We start from the raw sequence: 22201 nt of genomic DNA, 5'->3' as shown, positions 1-22201 counted from the left end.
GTTCAAACACACTGTGTGTGAGGGGGCAATGTTCTACATGAAGTACTTTTAATAAGTAAAATTTGGTAATAAGACTTTTAGTGAATTAACATTTTGTATGCAGGATTTTTACTTACTTGTTATTACAGTGTGATATTTTTTACTAATAGCTCCTCCACCGCTGTGAGTAAATTTGTCATTGCGCTCCATGCAGTCACCTTTTAGTGCACTACTCAAACACATCACTAGATGGCGCGTGGCGCTGAGGTGGACCTGGCCTCGAGCCTCCTCTGAATTGCACGTGCCGGTGTCTTGCGTGGAGATAAATGTGCTCGGATGAATAGGGTTGTTGTGGCCATCATTAGTTAGAGCCCACCCCCGCTTTCTCATAGGCTCTGCGGTGACTGGCAGGCGCGCGCCCAGCTGACATCGCATCCACAAGGCATAGGGGGCGTGGCTCCCTTCAACTTATTATCATACATGTTGTTTGGACACATGCAGGCGTCCCCGTGATGTGACCTGCTGCAAAGTTGGCTAAAAGTGACTCAAGACAGCAGCTGAGAGCACACAGACACTCACTCACAGCCTGAGCGTTTCTCACTTATCTCACGGACATCAGTAGGTACTTTACACAAGTCGTTCATGATGTCTACAGCCAGCCAAATGTTCTTTGGAGATAGGAGCGACGTTCCTGATCTTCTCAAGTCCTTGGCGGACTATCCCTTCTCCTTTCCTGGCTTTGATGACGCCGGTAAGAATGTTTTCTTATTTATTTATTTTACAAGCAGAAGAACAGGCTTGAAACTTTAGAGTTGCACAGACAAACAAAATTGAAATGTATTTACTCCTGACAGTAGGATTTTAAGTTACTTATACTTTACTTGAATAATATTGAGTTACTTTATGCCACTTATACTTCACTACATTTCAGAGGGATTGTACCAATTTGTATCATTTACTCGACTAAACAAATTATCCTCATAGTATGGTTAAACTGGCTGAGGTAACGTTTAATCTTATATTTATATATATTTACCTTAATAATATAATAATCAAATCATATAAGAGTCTTATGACGGTGGTTATTCTGCTGCTTAATCAATACTTTCATAAATGTCCTTTTACTGTTAAAACTACTTTTTAAACTGGTAAAATTGTTTTAAAGATGCTATAACTAGCTGACAACTTTAATCCTGATGTGTTAACTGCAAAACACCTCACAGCCCTCATTACACTGGTCTCTCTGTAGTTCTTTCTCACATGTTCTTGTTAGGGTGAGGACAGTAACACTGATAATGTAGAGACAGTAGCTCAGGCATCAGGCCAGCAGATATCGGTCTTCTCTGGGAGAGGTTGACAAGGTTGGATCTTCCAAGAATATTTACCAGAAATGAATGTCTCCACAGTTTAGAGTGCAACTCAATGATAGTATTAGATTCCAGTGTGATGTATGTAATGCATTGGAGTCTAAACATCAGATAGATTTGTTGTTCAGGTTAGGCCAGTTAAGGATGACCTAAGAGAGAAAACCTACAGGCACTAGGGGGAAGACAGAAACATAAATCCTTCATATTTGGTGTTGGCATTGCATGTGTTTACACGTGCTGACTCTGTTTCTCTTTGGTCAAGTATCACCAAACTTTGCTGTGTAAGATTTCATCAGAAAACCTTCTTCCTTGCTCCTGACTGCTGGCTCACAATATTTAGTCAACAGTCATCACATGGACACCTGGAATAAATCTGATCATGGTTGTATGTTGAGGTGTACTGTAGCAGGTTCAGGCCTATATGGAAATGTGTCCAGCTGCTTTGATCACTCACGTGCACAGTTGATCAAAGGCAGTGAGCTGCATTTTATCAGCAATCCGTCTGTGCTATGCCTCCGTGCAGACACAACACAGCAGCCTGCAACTGATGCAACAACCCTGAAACATTCCTCACTCAGAGTTTCATCATTAAGTGCTTTGTGCACTCGGTTCTTTGTGTGTACTTTCTTGCTGACTTTCTTGTTTTTTAAAGATTATTTTTTGCCATTTTATTCGATAGTTGAGACAGGCGGAAAACATAAGGAGAGAGTGACATGCAACAAAGCCCCCCCCCCCCATCTGTAACTGAACTAGTTTCTTTGGGATATCACGTTATCATAACTTGGACCACTATAGGCCACAGGTGTGACCCTTTCTTTCTTTGAGTGTTGTTTTTCTCCTCACTCGCACGTACTCCACATGTCAAAACAGCACTCCTCCAGATGGCGAGGACAGTATTGTTAGTACATTATGCAGTGTGCTCAGTTTACTGTGAATGATCAGACTTTCACAACCAAGTGAAAGTGACGCTTTGTAACACTGGAAAAATAACTTACTACTTTTTATGCGTTTTGACTTTGCTGCCAACATGTTTCAACATTAAATTAGATAAATACATGTTGCACTCTGAACTAACTCTAAATTTCCATTTGCTAAACTTTTCTATAAACTGCTGGTAATCAAATTAAGAATTTGTACATGGCTGCATAAATTCTTCATCTGGGTAGATTTGACACATTTATGAATTAATAAGCCAAGCATATTTTGCAATAAATGTGACAATTTAATGCAACATAGTTGCATGTTTCATGTTTCAAGCATGACAAAATGCACGACAGTTTTTCTTGATCTGACTGGCACTTGAAAAATGTGCAGTTCTGCATATAACCTAAAACATTTGATAAAACTTGTAAAAGCTTGGCCTCATGGCTCTTGACCTCCTCATCAATGCCAAAGTTATAGCATACTAAGATTATGAGACGTGAAGCATGAAAATAAACATGATTAATTGAAATACCCTGAAAATATGAAGCTTGTGACATTTTTATGTTATAATTCAGCAAGTTAGGCCTTCAGCAGCACCAAGGAGATTTCACTGATGGCTGTTACTTGGCCCATCAACAATGATGTAAGTCATTCTTCGAACCTGTACTTGCCTTTGGTTAATGGGTTTACTATTCATTTAGACACACATACTCTGGACTGCCAATTTCACCGTCTTGTTCGATGCGTCTGGTAATGATCTATAACTCCAATGGGTCACCTTGCTGGGTGCCCTTTGCTTTAGTTGTGGTCAGTAATGATTGCATATTCTCCTAGTGACAACGAGATATTTATTGCGTCATATCAAATTCATGTTATTTGGCAGTATATTAGTGCAAATTACAGAAAAAGTCATCTTTCTTTCTGCTTAGTATTATTATTTATTTTAACATAACGATAAATCAGTTACCTTATAAAATGTGCCCCCCTTTAATAAAATGCCATTACATATTTTATCATTTCCTGTATACAAAACAGTAAAGTTCACTGATTTCTAATTTATTAAGTGCAAAAAAGTATGCTCCAACACTATGTATCACTATACACGATCAGCTGTAACATTATATCCACTGACAGGTGAAGTAAATTACACTGATTATCTCGTTACCATGGCACGTCAGTAGGTGTGATATAGTATTCCGCAAGTGAACATTTTGTCCCCATAGTTGATGTTTTAGAAGCAAGAAAAATGGGCAAGCGTACGGAATGGAGCGACTCTGACATGGGCCAAGTTGTGATGGTAAGACGACTGGGTCAGAGCATCTCCAAAACGGTCTGCAGTGGTCAGTACCTACCAGAAGTGGTCCAAGGAAGGCAAAGATGTGAACTGGTGACACTTTCATTGATGCATGTGGGGAGCTAAAGCTGGTCAGTGTGGTCTGATCCAACAGACAAGCTACTGTAGGTGTGATTGTTGAAAAAGTCAATGCTAGTTCTGACAGAAAGGTTTCAGAACACACTGTGCACACTCAGTGGAGTCTATGCCTCCATGGGTCAGGGATGTTTTGGCGGCTACATTATGACCAGCAGGTGGTGATAATGTTATGGCTGATCAGTGCATACTGTAGTAACCTACATACTGTTAGTATGAAATAGGTACAACTGATTACCCAGTTAACACTTTATACAACAGAGAAATGTTTGTTCATTTGCCAAAGTGCACAAGTTAAAGAAAAAAAATTGGATTACAGTAAATGTTTTAAGAAATTAAAATACATGGTAAAGTACTACCAAAGAAATTTGGAGTTTGCTGCCTCGGTTAAGGGTCCTTCTGAACTGTTTATAGGCAGCAACCTCTCTGCTGACTACATCTCTTACTCTTTAGTCCCTTCCCTGTGCTCAAGCTGCTGCTGCAGGGATTTCACTGGCTTCCTCTCTGCCGGGACACTTACAGCAGACACCGTGGTTACTGTGGTGAACTTGTGGGAAAACAGCGATTAGTGGTGTAGACTAGGTGCTGTGCGGTTTGAACATTGTGTTCCTGAACCCAAACATCCTGCCGAAGAGAGTTCGCGTGCGCACTGTCGCGTGCAATACTGTGTCGCGTGCACAAAAACGTGAGATTTTCTCCTTTGCTGTGGCCGCTGCGAGTATTTGATGTGGGGGATGTTTCATTAAAAATGACGGTTGTGGGAAATAATAGATGGCGTGCTGAGTTCATACGATAGGACCACGTGCAGCAACGCCTACAAAAAATACAAACGTTGAATTTTAGATGATTACTGTGAAATGGATCTGTGGAACTATAAACGAGCATGTGGTCGAAACATAGTTTTGTTAGAATACAGTGAATACATACTGGTAAATTACTCTAAAGACGCTGAGTAGTTTCAGTCAGAGCTGTCTGGTAAACAACATGTACTCTATTACCTTTGGGTCCCGTGCCAGGCGTTAGAACGATGGGCTCGTGCCCGCTTCAGCTCTCCGCACGTGCTGAATGTCTGAAGCTACGCCCCTCGACAGGTTGTACTTTCACGTGAGTAGGATGGGGGCGGGGTGCACGTGTTTGGCCACGAGTATCTTCTTGTCAAGGGTAGGATGCGAGCGTCAAAAAAATCTTTGCACGCGCACACTGTCTTATTTATTGGGTGTATACAGTTTGTGTGGGAGCAGGCTTGCAGTCAGAGCCTACAGTTTAATCTGAGGTCATGATGAGAGTGTGTGAATGTGTGATTTAGTATCCCTTAGCTGGATACTCCCCGCATCATTTCCTTGCACATTGTATGCGCGAGTAGTGACACTTAAAATATACTAATACGCTGCACGAGACTGTATGTTGTTATTGCAATTCACGTCCCACACGTTCGGATGGACTGTGCAGCTTTTTCTATGCAAAGAATCGTGTGAGTTTACAGCCACTGTAATACACATTTATATGAACAGCACTGACAACCAATCAGCTGCTACTATTCCACGAGTGGGCGGGGCTCATGAATATCCAAGAAGCGCTTTCTTTGGGCGAGGAAGAACAAGGGGTTAGTGTAGTATTGTTGCTCCCAAACAGGCCTGGCAGCAGCAGGAGTAGTTAAACAAGCTGAGAGCCGCGCTTCGTTTCGTTCCCGTTGTTTCCCGGTGAAGGAGACAGCTTACGGTACCGTCAGGAACATCGCCGCGACGTGCTCGGAGCTCGGCAGGGAACAATGCCAGGCAAAGCCGCGGTGACAGCGGCGCTTAAGTCCAGTGCTAACGCCGTTACAGCGACCCCGCAGAAGTCCTTCCCTTTTGTTTTAAAGAAGATCATGGACATTCCTCCTCCTAACATACTGGAGGAAGGCGACGACGGTAAGATAAAAAATGCAAACACGAGCGCTCAGTATTCCAGTGTGTTTGTCAACGGGTTTTAAAATGGAGTTATATAGTAATCTAGATGTGATGGCGTTAATCTCCAAGTGTGTGTGAAGGGCTGTCTATTGTCTTTGTATACATGTATGATCGTTAATTATTTAGTGCGAGATTAGTGCGGACATGCCATATGTCGTACGAAGCCAGTTTGATCCAAGGCTGCGAGGAAACAAAAAAAGAACAAAAAGTTCCAACTCCTCTCTGCGGCTCTCCAGGCAGCGCTCCCACACTGGAAACACACTTAAAGACCAAGACATGGTTTGGCTTCTCATTAAACACATTGGTCTAGTGGGATTTTGTCTCTATAGTTTGTGGGGTTGTGTTTAGAGGCGCATGTGTGGAACAAGCAGGGCTCTGGCTCCCATGTTACTGTGCCTTTCTGGTTTCCACTGAAGCATCACTCTTGTTGTTTTTTTTGTTTTTTTCATCTAATGTTAGTGATCTACTTTCTCTCACTCACTGACAGACTGTTTGGCTCTTACCCCCTTCTTGGCAGATGTGCACATTTCACTCACAGCAAGCAGCCATCTCTTAACCACTGTTCCCTCTTGTCTTTAATGCAGACATAGAGAAAGAGAAGCTGTGCTCATCAGAGGATGTGGAGGGAGGCGAGGCTGGAGCAGCCAGTGCTGGTGGAGGTTCGAGAGGAGGAGGAGGAGGCGGCGGCGGCGGTGGTGGTGGAGGGGTATCAGCCTCCTTGACCCCAGCCATTTGGGAGAAGACCATTCCCTATGATGGGGAGACCTTCCACTTGGAGTACATGGACCTGGATGAGTTCCTCCTAGAGAACGGGATCCCTGTTAGTCTGGAGGAGGAGGAGCTGCAGAAGAGCCTGACCTCAGCGCTAGGCAAAGGCAGATCCATCCCCAAGGTTACTGCCACAGCTACTACTACTACACTCGCAGCAGCTGCAGTCTCCGACTCAGTATCTTCCCCCTCTGTCTCCGCCACCTCTACAGTCCCGTCAGATCCAGAGGAAACAGTCACAGTCACTACGTTACAAATAGCTAAACTAGAGGAGGAAGAAGAAGAAGAAGAGGAGGAAGAACAACAAGAAGAGGAATCTTTGTCTGAGGAGGTGACAACAGAACTGGAAGTGAAAGAGAAGAAAACCGGTGAGAAATTTAGATTTTTAGGGAATTCTTTGGATTTACAGTTCCTCTTTGTTTATATTTCAAATATCTCACTATTTTTTTATTATTCTATCATGTTCATCATGTCATCTTTTTAAATTAAGAAAACAAATTTCTGCCGACTAAGATTTCTAAATTCTATATCTAGAAGCTGAATACTGGACACTAAAGTTTGTCATTTGTTGCAGCTGCCTGTAGTTGGCCTGTAGTTGGCCTGTATAGCTGCAGCATAGTTAGCAGTTTAGTGTAGTTTTAGCCACTCTAGCCACACATGGGGGGGGGGCATATGAGGTTCCACTACACATCACTGTAACCTGTAAAGTCCAAAATCATCAATTTTCCATAAAAACCAGAAACCGACTTGCTGACCAAAACATCTACGGAACATCTATGAAAAATGTTCACTTATGTACACCCAGGGCACACAGAAAGACAAAATGTGCAGCCATTAAGACATTTCTGAGTTTCTAACTGTGTTAGAACTCAGTATGAGGAGAAAAAGTATATTTTATATATATATATTTTTTTTTTTAACAAAACCTGAACATTATGGGCTTCACAAAGAGAGGATCATTACAGGATGTTTGTATTGATTTCAAATACAATGTACATTTTTTTCATCTTCTTGTCTCTAGGAAAATAGCAACACTTAATCTCCTCTGTGTCTAATGCAAACATAAGCATACATGTGTAAATTCTTAAACCCAATGAACTGAACTAAACAGTAGATGTGGTTGGTTTTGTTTAGTTGGTGTGGCCTCTTGTATCCAAGCTTACTTTTTCTCTCCGTACCCATAGATCGTAATCCTGCAGAACGTAACACACCTTCCCCCATCGACCCAGATGCCATTGAGGTGGACGTTAATTTCCAGCCGGATCCCACAGACCTGGTCCTGTCCAGTGTGCCGGGGGGAGAGCTGTTCAACCCGCGCAAACACAAGTTCTCGGAGGAGGAGCTGAAACCACAGCCTATGATCAAGAAGGCCAAGAAAGTGTTTGTTCCTGATGAAAAGAAGGTAGGCTATTTAATCATATGTATGTTATTTTGGTTTGGGTCATTCCCCTCTAGCCTGCTGAGATAAAAAGGAGTATTTCTGTTTCTCCCAAAGACCCCCCCCCTTTCTTTCTCTTTAATAATAAAAACTATTAACAATTTATTTAAAAACCTGAGTGACAGTATATTTGACTACAAAAATGGGTGACTAAAGTTGCAGTTTGACTGTAAGGCAGCTTAGTTTTCTGGTCCATCCTGGTAAAGATTAAAGCATTTACAAACAGAGTGGTGGCTGGAGGATTAGAGATCAAAGATGTTGGAGGAGGGGGCAACACAGATGTTCGTTTGTTTCAAATCCTTTGCTAATGTTGGTTATGTCCACTCTTTCCATCAGGATGAGAAATACTGGTCCCGGAGAAAGAAGAACAATGTAGCTGCAAAGCGTTCTCGTGACGCACGGCGGCTGAAGGAGAACCAGATCACGGTGCGCGCCTCCTTCCTGGAGCGGGAAAACACGGCACTGCGGCAGCAAGTGGCCGAGATGCGGAAGGACTGTGGTCGCTGCAAGAACATCCTGGCCCGGTATGAGGCTAAGTACGGCCCACTGTAAAGAATTCAATAAAACCCACAAAGTCAAGAATCAATGAGACAAAAAGACAGAACTCCCTTTCCCGCAGAATTCAACTCCGACACAAACACCAAGCGAATCTAAATTTGCACTGTTGTCTTTGCTGACCTGCAGTCCCTGTGTCGAGCTCCAGTTGCTGTTTCTGACTAGAGTTTTAGATACACACTGGCAGGTAGTGAGGTGTGATTGGAGTGGTGGTCACAGGAAGGCCTGTGGAGAGCGCCTGGCTCCTACACTCCCAAGAGGAAGGGGGACGATTGTGGATACTCCCATGGTCAAACACACGTGGACAATATGGTAATGTCTCAAGGTGGCTTCAGAAAGTCAGGAATTATGAAAAGAGCAGACGGGTACAAAAAGAATCATAGGCATTTTCAATACTACGCAAATCAGTTTGATTCTCTGCACAGCACTTCTTAGTGGACCAAAGCATGAGAAGTGTCGGTTAGAATTTGTTTTTAGAATGGTGCACTCTTGCCGTCCCTCACATTTTCCTTGTATTGCACTTATGTTTGTGTCTATACTCTTTTAAAATCCTCTGGCTGAGGCTCAGAGGGAGTACGTTGATTAACTCATGGCAGCGTAGGAGAGGAACAGATGAATCCATGGAAAAAGGAGAATGAGACAGATTCACAGTGATACTTCCAGGCTGAAGAGAATAAAGCAAAGACCTCAGGTCAGCAGAGGAGAAAAGAGAGTCCGTTGAGTGGTGTTATTCAGTCACAGTTCTTCCTTGCGCTGTATGTGTGTGTGTGTGTGTGTGTGTGTGTGTATATATATATATATATATATATATATATATGTATATATATATATATATATATATATATATATATATATATGCACCACATAGATATGTGCTTGTGTGTTGTGTTTGCACTTTTTCTTAAAAAAACATGCAGGTGTCTATCTAATTTGCCACAACCACCATGGGAGACCCAGTATTTTGTGAGGGAGGAAAAAACATGCATGACCTAAAGTTTAAAGCTACTAGTTTCCTTTTCCACCAAGCTCAGATCAGCTTCCAGAGCCTCACATGACATTTAGTTAAAGAAGACATATTGTGAGGTTTCCTTTAAAAGACGATGATTTTACAAATGGATAGAGAGAGTAGCTCTATCTGTAGGTTACCATTGAATGCATATGTCTGATGATCTCCGGGGGCCCTCACTGGTGGAGGGGTATGTTCACATGTAGGGAAGTTTATTTTACTGCACACGGCAGGTAGAGGGCGCCAGAGCCACTGCCTGCCTGGTCATGGTGTAGTGATGGCTGGATTGAGTTTGAAAAAATTTTAAGCAGGCCCAAAGTTGACTGCTTCTAAACTTTGTAAATACATGATTGTCTCATGGTCTTTATTTCCAAGATGGGGATATTCTGACTGTGTCTTTATTAGCCCAGTACTATTCCTTACATTTGCCAAATAGTCAATGAGTGCTGTATTTATTCTGATGGTAATAATGCATCTGTTGATTGTGACGTATAACAATATGTCAGATAACTCTATTTCCTTTGAGGAACAAAACTTCTAATGAAACCAATGCAGGGAATTCAATGGTTAAACTGTGCTTTTGGATGTTTGTTTTAAAAACAGATTTATATAGTTTTATGGTGTTTCCTCTATATACATACAGTATGTGTCTGAACACAAAGGACAGTGCACACTCCTATTTACCTCATCCAACACTTCCTATTTTGAATGGTTGAAGGTTTAGTAGGGCTACGAAGTGGTGTTGGTTGAAGCAGAGAGCACACAAAAAGCAGCTTAGTTCCATTTTGCAAAACCTTAAATCCGAGTTGATAAATTGAGTTCTTTTTGCCAAAGTGGCTGAGTCTGTGTCTAAAATGAGTAAAAACATTACAGACTGTTATAGGACTCTACATCTCAAGTGTCTTTGGCCGATGCAGATCGGTCAACTTGTGCTCATTATTGCCGTAATCTTGGAAAGAAAATAACTGTGGCAATAATACTGTTATGTAATGCTTGTTTTATTTCTGTAATGATGTTGTATGTAAAATTGCTATGATGTACTAAATAGAATTGCCCCAAAGTCATTTGTGCTTCCAGTTTAGATCCTCCGTAGTCTAGGATCCTAATGCATGAAACCCAGTTTACTTGTCTTTTTTTTTTTCTTTGAATATTTTACACCAAGTGTACTTAATGTCTGTAAACCATCACTGAAAACAAGCTATGTTTTTGGATGGGTAGGTCTCTTGTACAGTCCTGTCACAAGAACAAGTAGAGCATCTTTGCTGTGAGGCCCTGTGTTTATGACTTGCATAATAGCGCCACCTATCCTTGTGCAGCCAGTGCTTGACCTTGGGGCGAACATCAGCTGAAAACAGCATCTTTTGATCACTGTATGGATTGTTTTATATTTACTAAAGGTTGATCTATATCTAGATACACTGGATCAGTTGGTGATTTTGTGTTTTCTTGATAGATTCTGTGTTTGTTTTTGTTTCCTGATGGTGTAGTATAACAGACATTTCTTAGCAATGCGTTAGCAATGTTTTTATTTTGCACTGACATTCAAACTTTGCATTGACTGCATTATGCTGTTTATACATCAATGTAGTTGATGAATACAACCTTTAGTTCTCAACTAAATTAAAAATGTTCTGCATAAGGCAGATGAAAGGTACTGGCCAAGAGAGCAGTTCCGAAGACGACAAATCAAGATCGTTAATAGTACTGCATACAGTATGTAGCAAATGCTTTTTTTAAATTTGATGCATAGCACCTCAATCTACTGGCTTGCACCTCACAAACCTGCTCATTGATGATTGATTTAGCAGACTGCAAATCCTCCAGGAAGGAAAATATTAGCAGCAGGTTAGATCTGCAAATGTAGATATGTCTGTCGCCACCTACAGACAAAGATGGTAATAGCTGCTGCACTTTTGCCACCTGTAGGAAATAAATGTTACAACTCAATTTTTTTTTCTTGACAGCAGCTGTTTTCTCTGGGTTTTTTTAATATATTTTTTAATATAACCCTATTTCAATTGTTAGCTAAAAACAAAAGGAACATAAATGTTTCACAGTAACCGCTGGTAACAGTAACCTCCTGTATGGCCGCAAATTAAGCATGAAAGTATTAATTGACCTGTCCAGCGTGAACATTTTACCAATAAACAACAGATGTCATGAGAAATAAAATCACCAAGTCTGATGAAGGTTTGCAGGTTCAAAATGTTAAAAAGTAAATGTCACACACAGCATATTTTTAAAAATACAGCTGTTACACTCTACTTTACCTGCAGAATGTGCAAATTAAAGTCTACATCTGATTGTCTAAACTGCTGTTTTCAGGTTCTGGTCTGAAACTATTGGCGCTGACTTTGAGCGCTTCGCATCAATGACACTATGTCCTTGTTTGATAAGTCTGTATTGTAAAAGTTTAAAAAAATGTTGTTTTGCTTTATTTTCTCTTTTTATATAAATGTGTTTTTGTATTGTCCTAACCATGTACAGGATACATGCAACTGCAGTACCATAGTACAGTCATACCTGTACCTTGTATCATGCATATGAAATAAATTGGGATTTAACATGTGGGCTCCTGGTTTGACCTTGCATGAGTCATCGGCCAGCTGCAGCAGCTCTAATGGGAGCCTTACTGGTGCTGAGACAAAGGAAGAATAGATAAAAGAAGCACAGTTTGGTGGACAAATGGAGACGTCTTCCTCATCCGTAACCTCATCCTTGATACGCACAAATGCACAACGTGTGATTCTGTTTCCTTTCAGACGCCTTGTTGTTTCCCTGTCCCTTTGTTGCCTTGTTCCTGGTGCTCATCAGTATTCCAGAGGAGTAGGAGATGTTGCGTAATGATCACGTCGACACACTGGGGAGCAATGTTGTGTAAGAGCAGCAGCAGCCTCAAAGACCAGCGGGATGGGTGGGGGTGTGTGTGCGTGTGTGGAGGATGGTGATAGGGAAGCAAGGGATGGGCTCTGGGAACCGGGAGGTGGGGGACCAAGGAGAGGAAAGGATCAGGTGGATGGAAGGATGGATGGGAGAGAGAAAAGGAACTGGTGCTGGTGAGGGGGAGGAGGTGGGGCAAACAAGATGGCAAGGGGATGGACAGAGAAAGATGGAGAACAGGGATGCAGTTAAAGACGTGAGCCGAGGGAGAGAGATGGGACGCAGTGAACTGACGATGAACATGTGGAGGAGCCCAGCCATGCACTTTGTCACACCACTACATGTTACTATAGAAAGCACAGCCCAGTGTGTTCCCGAGCGATCCAACCATACAGCTGGCTGCATTGACAGAGGCAGTAGCACAAGACAGACAGAGAGAGCGTTGGATGATGAAATATAAAGTAATATCTGCTGGGATGGGTCCAGCTGAGGTGGGTGGTGAGCAATCTGGCTCCTCACCGTATGAGAATTTCATCTTAGCTTTGAATTATTGATCAAACATCACTTGAGTTTGTTTACTGCAGTAAGAGGACACATTGCGCTGGCATTTCAATCTGAGGATTTTCACAGGAACGCGAGGTTCTAATTTTCATAATCTTTGATCTGCAATATGATCAACATTAGCCGACTAAGACACAGACACTAAGAGGTGAGAGCTGGATTCATGTCATGCCCCATGTCTGCATTATCCCCCCCCCATTTAGCCGCATGATGTTTCACAGCTCTGCAGATCCAGAAACAATGAGGACAACACAATCAGCTTATTTTCCATGCTTATTTTGCCAATCTGTTTTTTCTTTTTATTACAAACTTAAAAAAGAATCTGATACAATAAGAAACTGCAGTAGTAACTCCCCATTCCCGAGGGGCAGCACAGAAAACAGGTCATTGCATTTCAGTAGTTAAAGATTCATTACACATCTACAGGGTGTACAGATCAGATACAAAATAGGAAAAATAATAAAATACAGGCAAGAAAGAAAGCACTATATTTATACATCTGAACTTTTAATTATATGTATTTTACTCTTTAATGTTAAATTTTACATAGAAAATAAACTTCTTTTATGACAATGAAATATTCCAAAGTGCAAAATAAAACGCACACATTGATATAAGCAAAGGACATCAGAATACAAAATTCTTGTTTTTCACTCTTCATTAATGTTCAACCCTGATTGTAGAAGAGCCTGCGTTTAGAGTTGATTTGCAGTGTGTTTACAACACTAATCAGTTCTTTTCAAGTGTTAAAACACAAACCAGCATTTGGGTCTTAAAGATGGGAGGGAAAACCAGCTTTTACAATAATCCAGTCACATATTTTGATCCCTCACCTCAATTTGTATGTGGAGGAAATTTAACAAAACACCTCGTTTGCACTTCAAAAAAAAAAAAAAAAAAAAAAGTCCACTTGGACATTTTGGACATGCATGTGACCTAAAATCTCTAAGACTTTTAAACACAATAAGCGGTTTCCCACTTTTATTTTCCACAGGCCATCTCAACCAGGGTTGACTAACAGATCAGTATCACATTCATTTCCTTCAACCTTCCAAACCTGCTCTAACACCGTCTTCCCATTGAGGAGCTATATTAGATTTTTTTTTCCAGGGTGGAGAGGTAGTAACCCCTTGAATCCATCAGGGTAATTTAAGTTATGGCATTACATTGCACTGGAGAAAGGTGGGCATCTGTGTAAGCGAAGACAGTCTGGGATATGGCTATAGGTTCAGGACCAAAGAACCAGGCTGATGAGTAACAAAAAAATAAAATGAAAAAAAAATCTGATGTAAAATATGACATTAAGATGGTTAAAATAAATTGTGTTTATATCAGAATATATCTGGTTGAAGTTACCATATAGGTGAAAACTGTTGTGAAGTGTTGTATAGTTATTTTAAAAAAAAAAAAAAAAAAAAAAAGGGGGGGGGGGGGCACAGTATACAGTGAATTCACAAACGGAAGCTGGTCATTGCACTAATCGTAATAAAAGCGGAGATTTTTGGTTTAAATGTACTGCCTATGGGAGTAGTGTTGTCAGACTGCCCTGGGAGCACAGAAAGTGATAATCAGCCATCTTTTCCTACACAAACCCACTGTAAACATTCACATCTTAAACTCCAAATCCAACTTGAATGAATACATTTACCCGTCTTATTAGACAAATGCTGTACAAGGTAAAATACACATTCAATACTTTATTCTGTACATCTTTATTTTTGTCTCAGTTTGCATATATTCATGTTATTTTCTGAAAAAATAACCTCGGCACGTAAGAAACTAAACAAAGAATCTGAACATAAGAACATTTTATATACATATTCCTGGACTTGTCATGTCTTACTCATACAAATGTAAGTGATCATTTGCAAAAACAAAAATATAGAAATATTGGAAATAAATTACAAAACAAAAAAGTTATAAATGCATCTTTCCCTCACAATCAAAACATTTAGAGAAATGTGTCCCTCCCCACCCATTCCCCTTTGAAAAGAAAAAAAAAAAAAACTTGCATGCATATGACAAGCTGTCATATTGCAAAACCAGCATGAGCACAAATCAAGGGTCCTTGGGTTATCTTGTACAAAAACATTTATGGATGCAAGAAAACATTCGAATCAACGGACAAGACTGACAGCATCTCCTCACCAGCGTGATGCATTTGAGTACAAATGAAGCTTCTGTTGGAATCTCTAAAGTATTTCATGACAGCTGAATAAAATGTGCCACTACCAAACAGAGGGCAAAAGGAATAGTTTAGCGCTCATGTCTGTGGGCGACACAGAATCAGGAGCCCAGTAATAAAGTGCTGGACAGCTCAAATGGACATCTGGGGGTTATTCGTTCCTGTAGTGACTAACCAGTCACATGGACACAGCTGGTAAACAAACCATGTTAGAAACGGCAGACTTCCGGAGATCTGACAAGCTATCCACTAAAAGTGACAAAAGCCACATATCAATAAAAGAACATTCATCTTTGTCTGCAGCACTGCATCTGGGAAAAGATGCAGAGCAACTAGAACTGTATGTATATTTTCTTCGTTAACAGCCAGAGGAGCACCGGTCACTGAAGATTTTCCAGAGTAGGGAGAGAATAGGGTGAGCCTCTGTCTTCAATGCCATTTAAGCTCACCAGACACATGCACTGGATTTTAAAGTGCCATTCTCTAAGCCAATACAGCCTGGACACCACCAAAGCAACAAAACCCTCTACCCGTCACCATCTCATTTCCTTCAGTCTTCCCTTCTCTCCCCTCCATGCAGAGGAAAACCTCTCCTTCATAGTCAAAGTCATGCTAAACCATTTATCACAATCCCTGCTGCTTAGCTGCTGCATCCCCTCCCCTCCTTGTCCGCTTGTTCACCTTCTCTCACACACACTCACATACCCCCCCCCCCCCCCACCCACCCCCTACTGGAATCATATGTATGTGCAGACATCTTCGTGTGTTTGTGTGAATGTCAGTCTATTTGAATACATGTATGAAATCATAACTTGCATCCCTGTGTGTATGACTGAGGTATCAGCACATGGTTATTGTTTTTAAAATACAAGGATTGATTTTGCTTTTGTTTCCCCGACCTTCCCAGCTGCAGTTTCCCCCTACAGGTACAATACATTCTACTACATCACTCCCTTATATTAAACACCCCTATGCTCCGTTTCTGCTCCCTCCACTGATCTCACTTCATTTAAACCCACGTCATGTACACAATCCAGCTAACAATAAACTGCTCCCAATGTACACTGAGTCAAATTGTGCCTGTGCACGCATGTGTTCCAAGGGTAACAGGGCCCACCGTACAAACAAGGAGTCTCTCAATCACGCTGAGCAAAAACAAAACAGAGCAGGACCACACACACACGCAGCAGAGCTCCCCCCTCTCTGTATTTGTGGCAAGTAGGGCAGAGCAGATTGCAGCGCAAAGTGCTGAGCTTTCCACAGCCGTCGTTCCCTGCAGGACTTGGCGAGGTCCTTATTCACAGCATGACAGTGCAGTGCAAAAAATGGAGCTATACTTGAGCTAGAGGTCCATTAAACTACAAGTCAAGAGGAAAAAACACAAAAAAAAAACACCACACGCTAAAAAAGTCCCTCACATTAACATTCAATGCAAAATAAACATAAGAGATTGGCGACTCAAGGTAGAAAGGAACTCCACCCACCCACTCCTGTCAAAGCTAACACAGAACGTAACGAGTAACAGCAACGGACAAGAGGGCAGGGTGGGGTCGGGGGTTATGGAGGACCAAAACAAATCATATTAACTATTCAGTGGATGTGGTATTTATTTAAATCTTTGTTGTAGTAAAACTAATCCTTAACTTGTATTAGAACAATTTGTTAGAAAAACTGAAAATATCTGGCGCATCATTGTCCTACACACCCCCTCCTCCTATAACAATTCTCATCATTACAAATGAAGGCTTAGTTGGCCAGCACAACAGGCTGGAAGGACTGGCTAGGATATTGCAGATTGTAGCTTCCTAATCCCTCGACAAACGGCGGCTTCTCCATGTAGGAGATTCCTCCATTGCTGCCAATGATGCCCACACTCTGGGCAGGAGGAGGGCTGGAGAAGGGGTCAAAGGACGGATGAGTGTGGGGGGGTTGGAATGGGCTGGCATGAGGCTGCATGGGCTGGGTGTCAACATCGAAGTAAAGGGGGCCTGGGGATCCTGGGTAGACAAACTCTTTGGCGTTGGGAGAGAGCTGGCTGGCGATGGGACCACCAAGGGAGTGCAAGGAGAGAGACAGGGGCTTGTGCTTGAGCAGCTCTGGTGCCGAGATGGTGGTAGGAGAGTGGGAGAGCATCCTCTGCGCAGGAGGTATGACGACTGCAGAGCCAGCTGCCGACCCGGCCCCACTGCACTTCTTCATCTTGGTCGAGCCGAATTTAGTGGCGGCGAAGCTGGCGGTGGTGAAGGTGATGGGTTGAGGACGGGCAGTGGGAAGAGCTGAGGGCGGCTGCTGAGCGGAGAGGTAGGGCAGCCCACCGCTGGGAGGAGAAGGGGTAGAGGTGTTAGAGGAGTGGACGGCAGGCTCAGTGGGCGTGCTGGAGCTGGGGTAGCTGAAGAGCCCGGGGCAGGACTGGGCAGACAGAGGTGTGGGAGAGCTAGAGAGCGATGGCATGAGGGCGGGAGACGCCTGGCTTCCAATTGGCACAAACACCTGAGCGTCTGGGTTGAAGCCCAGACTCCTGCCCTCCTCCACCTCTGAGTCTCCTTTACCCTCTCTCATCACCCCCTCAGCCCTCTCGCTGTCACAGCCGAGGCCTGGAGGGTCCTCCAGGTAGAGAATCTTCACCGCCCCCTTCTCTCCAATCTGGTAGGATACCTCATAAGGGTCAATCCACACACTGAGCTCTGCAGGAACATTTGCACGCACTTCCTCCGTGTCCAGTCCGCTTCTTTTGGCGGCCAACTCCACCACAGGGTCCCTCGGTGCGCCAAGGTGAATGCAGCGGAAGGCAGAACCCCTGAGGGGGGCTTCAGGGTACCAGTGACCCTCAAAGCGAGACATCAGTATCCTCTCCAGCTCCTCGCCAAACAGGTCGGCTCGACGCCGAGGCAGCTTGTTGTACAGGTAGGACACGATGAAGTTGAGGGCGACCTTAACTTCTAGATGCATGGCTGCAGTAGGTTAGCGCCGGTCGTGTGAGCAAAGTGATCAAGATGATGCTGAATATGAGGCGATGCAACTGGAACAAGGAGTTTTCCCCTCTGGCTTATTGTAAAGTGTATGATACTTTTAGTGTCACCATGGTAAAGGCACCTCAAAAGGTGGGGGCAGCAGGTGGCAGGCTGTTTGTCACAAATATGCAACGATGTTTTCAGGTCCCAACTGTGAAGAAGAGAAAACACAAGAAAGTGGTTATTTTACTGGGCAAGAACCAGGTGAAGATTTGAGGGGAGATGGCTCAAAAGTGAAGGGGATCAAGCTGTAGACAGTCAATCACACCTATGGACATAGAAAACCTCATTGTGCGGGGACGGAGAGTGCCACCAGGATAAGACATTTTCAGTGATTAAACAGAACTAATTTTGTGCATTTAAGCATTATTTACATGTTTGTTTTTTGTCTGAACACCAACATCACTAAAGCATACTGAAATATTTAGTGTTAACCTCAAGTCCTTTGAACAATCAATTTTCCAAAAACACAATTAAAAACAACCTGCATCACATTAACAACTAAAACACTTTTCAAATCTCAGGACATCCTGGTGAAACGCTTTAGTAAATGTATCATTTAAGTGATTTATATAATTATTTGAGTGGCACACTCCCAGCCTCTGGAGAAGTCATGGCTCTATTGAAAGAGAAAGAAATATACACGCCTGCAGGTACGAGGCCAGTGAAAGTGTTACAGCTTAATATGATATGGTTTGAGACATTTCTCTAGTGACCTGTGAGGGCAAACATTGACTCAAATAAGAAACTTGAGACTTATCTAATTGTTGTGAAATCAATTTCGAAAAATTCTGTATATTTCTTTGATGTGTGAATACAGTTCCACTGAATCTACATAATGTATATGTTTGTTAAGGAGGTGAGAAAGGCTATTTACACAGCTACTGTTCTCATTCAGCAACACACAGGAAGTATACATGTTTTATATTTTGTATTTTGGTTTTATCAACTGCATGGTGTACTGATGGATCTAACAGATGCTGTGTTGTGGGCTTCATAAATCCTTTATAATCTGAATCCGAGCTCGTGGAGTGCTTCCTGCTTAATGCCTTAACACCGGAGTCACAGAGTCCATTCATCATGATGTGGAGTCAAACTGAGTGAAATATCACATGCAGAAAGAAAAAAACCCACCAGGCTCACATGGGAAGAAGTGTAAAATGGCAGGACAGTTAGTCGACTTCCCAGAACACCATTTCCCACCATGCAGTGCGTGCGATCACCCCCCCCCCATGCACACACAAACAATTCACTCACATTCACTACCCTGCCAGATGGGGATTCGGTTGCTAAGATTAGAAAGACGCCTCTGATTAAAGACAATTCTAATGTTACAGATAAAGCCGCACAGGCTGGATGCAGTGACAATTCTAGATGAGATTTACATTTCCCCTATCGCATGAAAAAGGTGACATTGAAGGAGAAGATGGGGGTTGGTTAGAGTGGGCTATAAATAGGGCCCCATTTTGCATCATCTATGGTGCAAATTCCTCTCCACAACCTGAGTTAAAAATTAGTTAGTGTGACTGTGGAAGAGGATCTCCAATCCACTGATCCGTCACCTGCCAGTATCACTAAAACCCTTGAGTGCACACACAGCTAAGCTACCTGCACCATCTACTGCATTTCATACCTCTCATTATAAAAAGGCAACAGTAAGATCCACAAGATTAAATTTCTTTAAAGGAATAGCTCTGTTGATATGTGCAGATTTGTTGCTTTGTGCAATATCATCCAAATCTTTCATGTTCATAAACCCCCTCGCCGTGTCCATATGCGTGTTCTTCACCTGCAGATCTGTTACACAGCTTGAAGGAGCTGGATTCATTTTTAGAGGCCTGCTGTTTTGCGGGTCAGTACCGAAGGCAGGATCTATAGTGCTATTTTTGTTGACATGCACTCATTATCAGAGCTGCAAATGTTTTGGCACTGTGCGCGCTGCATAGCATAGCATCCACTACAGGTCAGGTTTTATCTATTAAGCACCAGATCTTACAGGAAGCACAAGCTACAATAGACACATGAAAGCAAATGCCCCTTCAGAAATCTAAGTGAGAGCAACATACAGGCCTGCCTGAACTAAGTAGTCAGTGCACACACAAAATCTGTCCCACCCCCTTTGTTGAATTCAGTTTTCTCCCAGTTGAACTTTAAACAGATTAATATTCATAGACGTCTTTGAATTGGGAATATGTTGCACACCTATTACATGCCAAATAAGGGGAGGTAAATTTGCAAGGAGAGCGCGAGGCTGGAGAAATGTCAGCCAGGTTTGTGAGATGACAAGCTCAGATAAGGGATTACTGCCATATGTCAGCCAAAAGGCACTGGAGCAGAAAGGACACTGGTTTAGCTGACATGCAAGTGAAATCCCTTCATGGCAAACTGTCGCTGTAAATTAAACGATAAGGCCTAATTAAGTGGTGAACAGCCTATCGACAGAGTGTGCACTAAGCAATGGAGGAGAGAGTACCTCCTCAGCATAAACAACCCCGTCAAACAAGAAATAAAAAGGAAAATAAACATGACAGCTGAGCAGGCTTTGAGAGGGTCACTTCAGATAACGGGTTGAGGGGAATACTAAAGCTGGCTCTTTATATTAAATGGCTGAACCCGTACAGTCATTCATTATGCCAGCGCATTTTGATGGCTAGCCAAAGCTTCTGGAAAGACAAATACCAAAACACATCAGCATGCGGTTGTAAATAAAGACACCTAGAAGGATGTTTTAATACAATTAACCTGTTTCTTGCATGCACCGGCTGATATTTAATTACTCACCTATTGTTACTGATGCCCTAGCTTGACTTGTAGCCTACTCTGTTTTAATTCCGCTGTGTTGTCTCGGATTTAAAGGCGGATCTGCCAAGTCGTTGGTTCAGATGTTGAGAAGTAGAGATCCTGCTTCTTAGCTGATTTTTTAAAAGCACAGCCTTAGTGCTCAGATGGCCGAAGGCTTTCCCAGTTTGTCTTCAGCTGACAGTTTGCATGGAGGTCCAGAGAAACTTTGCTGTTTGACAACCCGGCGTATTTATACAGTGTGAGTCGCCCACACGCCCGTGACGACAGGAACTACTTTCTTCATATTATAGAAGCTGCTGCTTTATTATAATGTTTTCCAGTCAACATTATTTATGCACCTGTCCTCCTGTCAACAAACTCATAATATACTATGGATGCCAGACGTCTTATCACCATCAAAGCCATCCCTATGGACAATGTCTATTTTATGATTAACCCCCAGACTAATTTAAAAACAAAAATAAATGCGTCATTTTCTAGACAATATGTCGATTAAAAACACAGAAAACGAGGACGCTTTTTCCTCATATAAAATCCAAGTTTACCTAGCGGGCTCTAGTTTAATTGGCGAAGGAATATTTGTAGTTCCCTACGGTGCTGAACAATTTGCTAAAAATACAGGCGGTGATAGCAACAGAGTCTCTATTGGCTGAGATGGGGGAGGACCCACATATTATTGGGCTGCAGCCTCCGTTCAGCAGCAAAAACAAGCTGACTTTTACCAGGGACTTGTGGGAAATGATGTTCTTATCACTAAGTGAGGTAGACTAAAGAGAGTATTACATAATAAGACGTCTGGCATCCATAGTATATTATGAGTTGCACTGTGATTATGAGCTTTATAATTAAAAAACAACATTAATAAGATTTTTAATCATATGCATTACACGAACATATTAGGTAGCCATATTTTACACAACAGAACAGCCAACATCGGTACAGAATCGATATTGTGGATGGGAATTTTGAAACAAACAAATTCAAATGTTTGTCCTATGACTACATTTAAGCATTTTTACTTCATCACTTGACTATTTGACTGTTAATCTCAGACATGGATAAAATTTAACCAAAATATAACTAGTTTGTCTACTTGTTTTGAAAATTACACATTAAGGGAACAAAGCCTATAAAAATGTCCAAACACATTTGAATATTTGTTTTCTTCAATACTGTCCTCCAGCCAGAGCTATGTAAATGTTTTTTATGTATTAATCTAAAGCGTACTCTTATGTAGGCCCTATATCATATTATATTATACGTTATGTATTAAAGAAAGCCTAGCCTATATGGTGTAGTTCCCGTGGTGGAAGAAGTATTGAGAAAAGTAACAATACTACACTATAA

The 22201-nt window shown here is 42.1% G+C and overlaps 2 protein-coding genes and 1 long non-coding RNA gene across 5 annotated transcripts; 1 reads left to right on the top strand and 2 right to left on the bottom strand.

Moving 5' to 3' along the window:
* Window positions 1-471: 471 nt before the first annotated feature.
* On the top strand, window positions 472-11986 carry tefb (TEF transcription factor, PAR bZIP family member b). 2 transcript variants are annotated; one of them, XM_038695151.1, is made up of 4 exons: window positions 472-730; window positions 6233-6784; window positions 7601-7818; window positions 8191-11986. In XM_038695151.1, the coding sequence occupies exons 1-4, from the start codon at window positions 622-624 to the stop codon at window positions 8404-8406; spliced, it is 1095 nt and encodes a 364-aa protein (XP_038551079.1). In that variant the 5' UTR covers window positions 472-621; the 3' UTR covers window positions 8407-11986. The 2 variants fall into 2 exon arrangements, with proteins under 2 accessions (XP_038551079.1, XP_038551075.1); XM_038695147.1 differs by lacking the exon at window positions 472-730 and adding an exon at window positions 5275-5609.
* Window positions 3101-5047, bottom strand: LOC119884874. The gene is made up of 2 exons (XR_005441103.1): window positions 4698-5047; window positions 3101-4513 (listed from the first exon to the last, which is right to left on the bottom strand). It is a non-coding gene; the product is annotated as an uncharacterized LOC119884874 (long non-coding RNA).
* Window positions 11987-13116: 1130 nt separating the features above from the next.
* On the bottom strand, window positions 13117-21072 carry LOC119884831 (protein Tob2). 2 transcript variants are annotated; one of them, XM_038695131.1, is made up of 2 exons: window positions 20834-21072; window positions 13117-18203 (listed from the first exon to the last, which is right to left on the bottom strand). In XM_038695131.1, exon 2 carries the CDS (start codon window positions 17988-17990, stop codon window positions 16788-16790), a length of 1203 nt encoding a protein of 400 aa, XP_038551059.1. In that variant the 5' UTR covers window positions 17991-18203; window positions 20834-21072; the 3' UTR covers window positions 13117-16787. The 2 variants fall into 2 exon arrangements, with proteins under 2 accessions (XP_038551059.1, XP_038551067.1); XM_038695139.1 differs by lacking the exon at window positions 20834-21072 and adding an exon at window positions 19310-19341.
* Window positions 21073-22201: the final 1129 nt, after the last annotated feature.

Source organism: Micropterus salmoides, unplaced genomic scaffold (assembly GCF_014851395.1).
Source record: "Micropterus salmoides isolate LMB-PRFRI ecotype aquatic unplaced genomic scaffold, ASM1485139v1 Ms_hic_scaffold_10, whole genome shotgun sequence".
Classification (NCBI taxonomy): Eukaryota; Metazoa; Chordata; class Actinopteri; order Centrarchiformes; family Centrarchidae; genus Micropterus; species Micropterus salmoides.
The sequence above is the reverse complement of the archived record's forward strand: the minus strand, read 5'-3'. Positions and strand labels throughout refer to the sequence as shown.

Coding starts and splice junctions, on each gene's coding strand:
- tefb (XM_038695147.1), top strand. CDS start 5,468: ATGCCAGGCAAAGCCGCGGTGACAGCGGCGCTTAAGTCCAGTGCTAAC. Junction 5,610..6,232: donor ACTGGAGGAAGGCGACGACG/GTAAGATAAAAA, acceptor TCTTTAATGCAG/ACATAGAGAAAGAGAAGCTG. Junction 7,819..8,190: donor TTGTTCCTGATGAAAAGAAG/GTAGGCTATTTA, acceptor TCTTTCCATCAG/GATGAGAAATACTGGTCCCG.
- LOC119884831 (XM_038695131.1), bottom strand. CDS start 17,990: ATGCATCTAGAAGTTAAGGTCGCCCTCAACTTCATCGTGTCCTACCTG.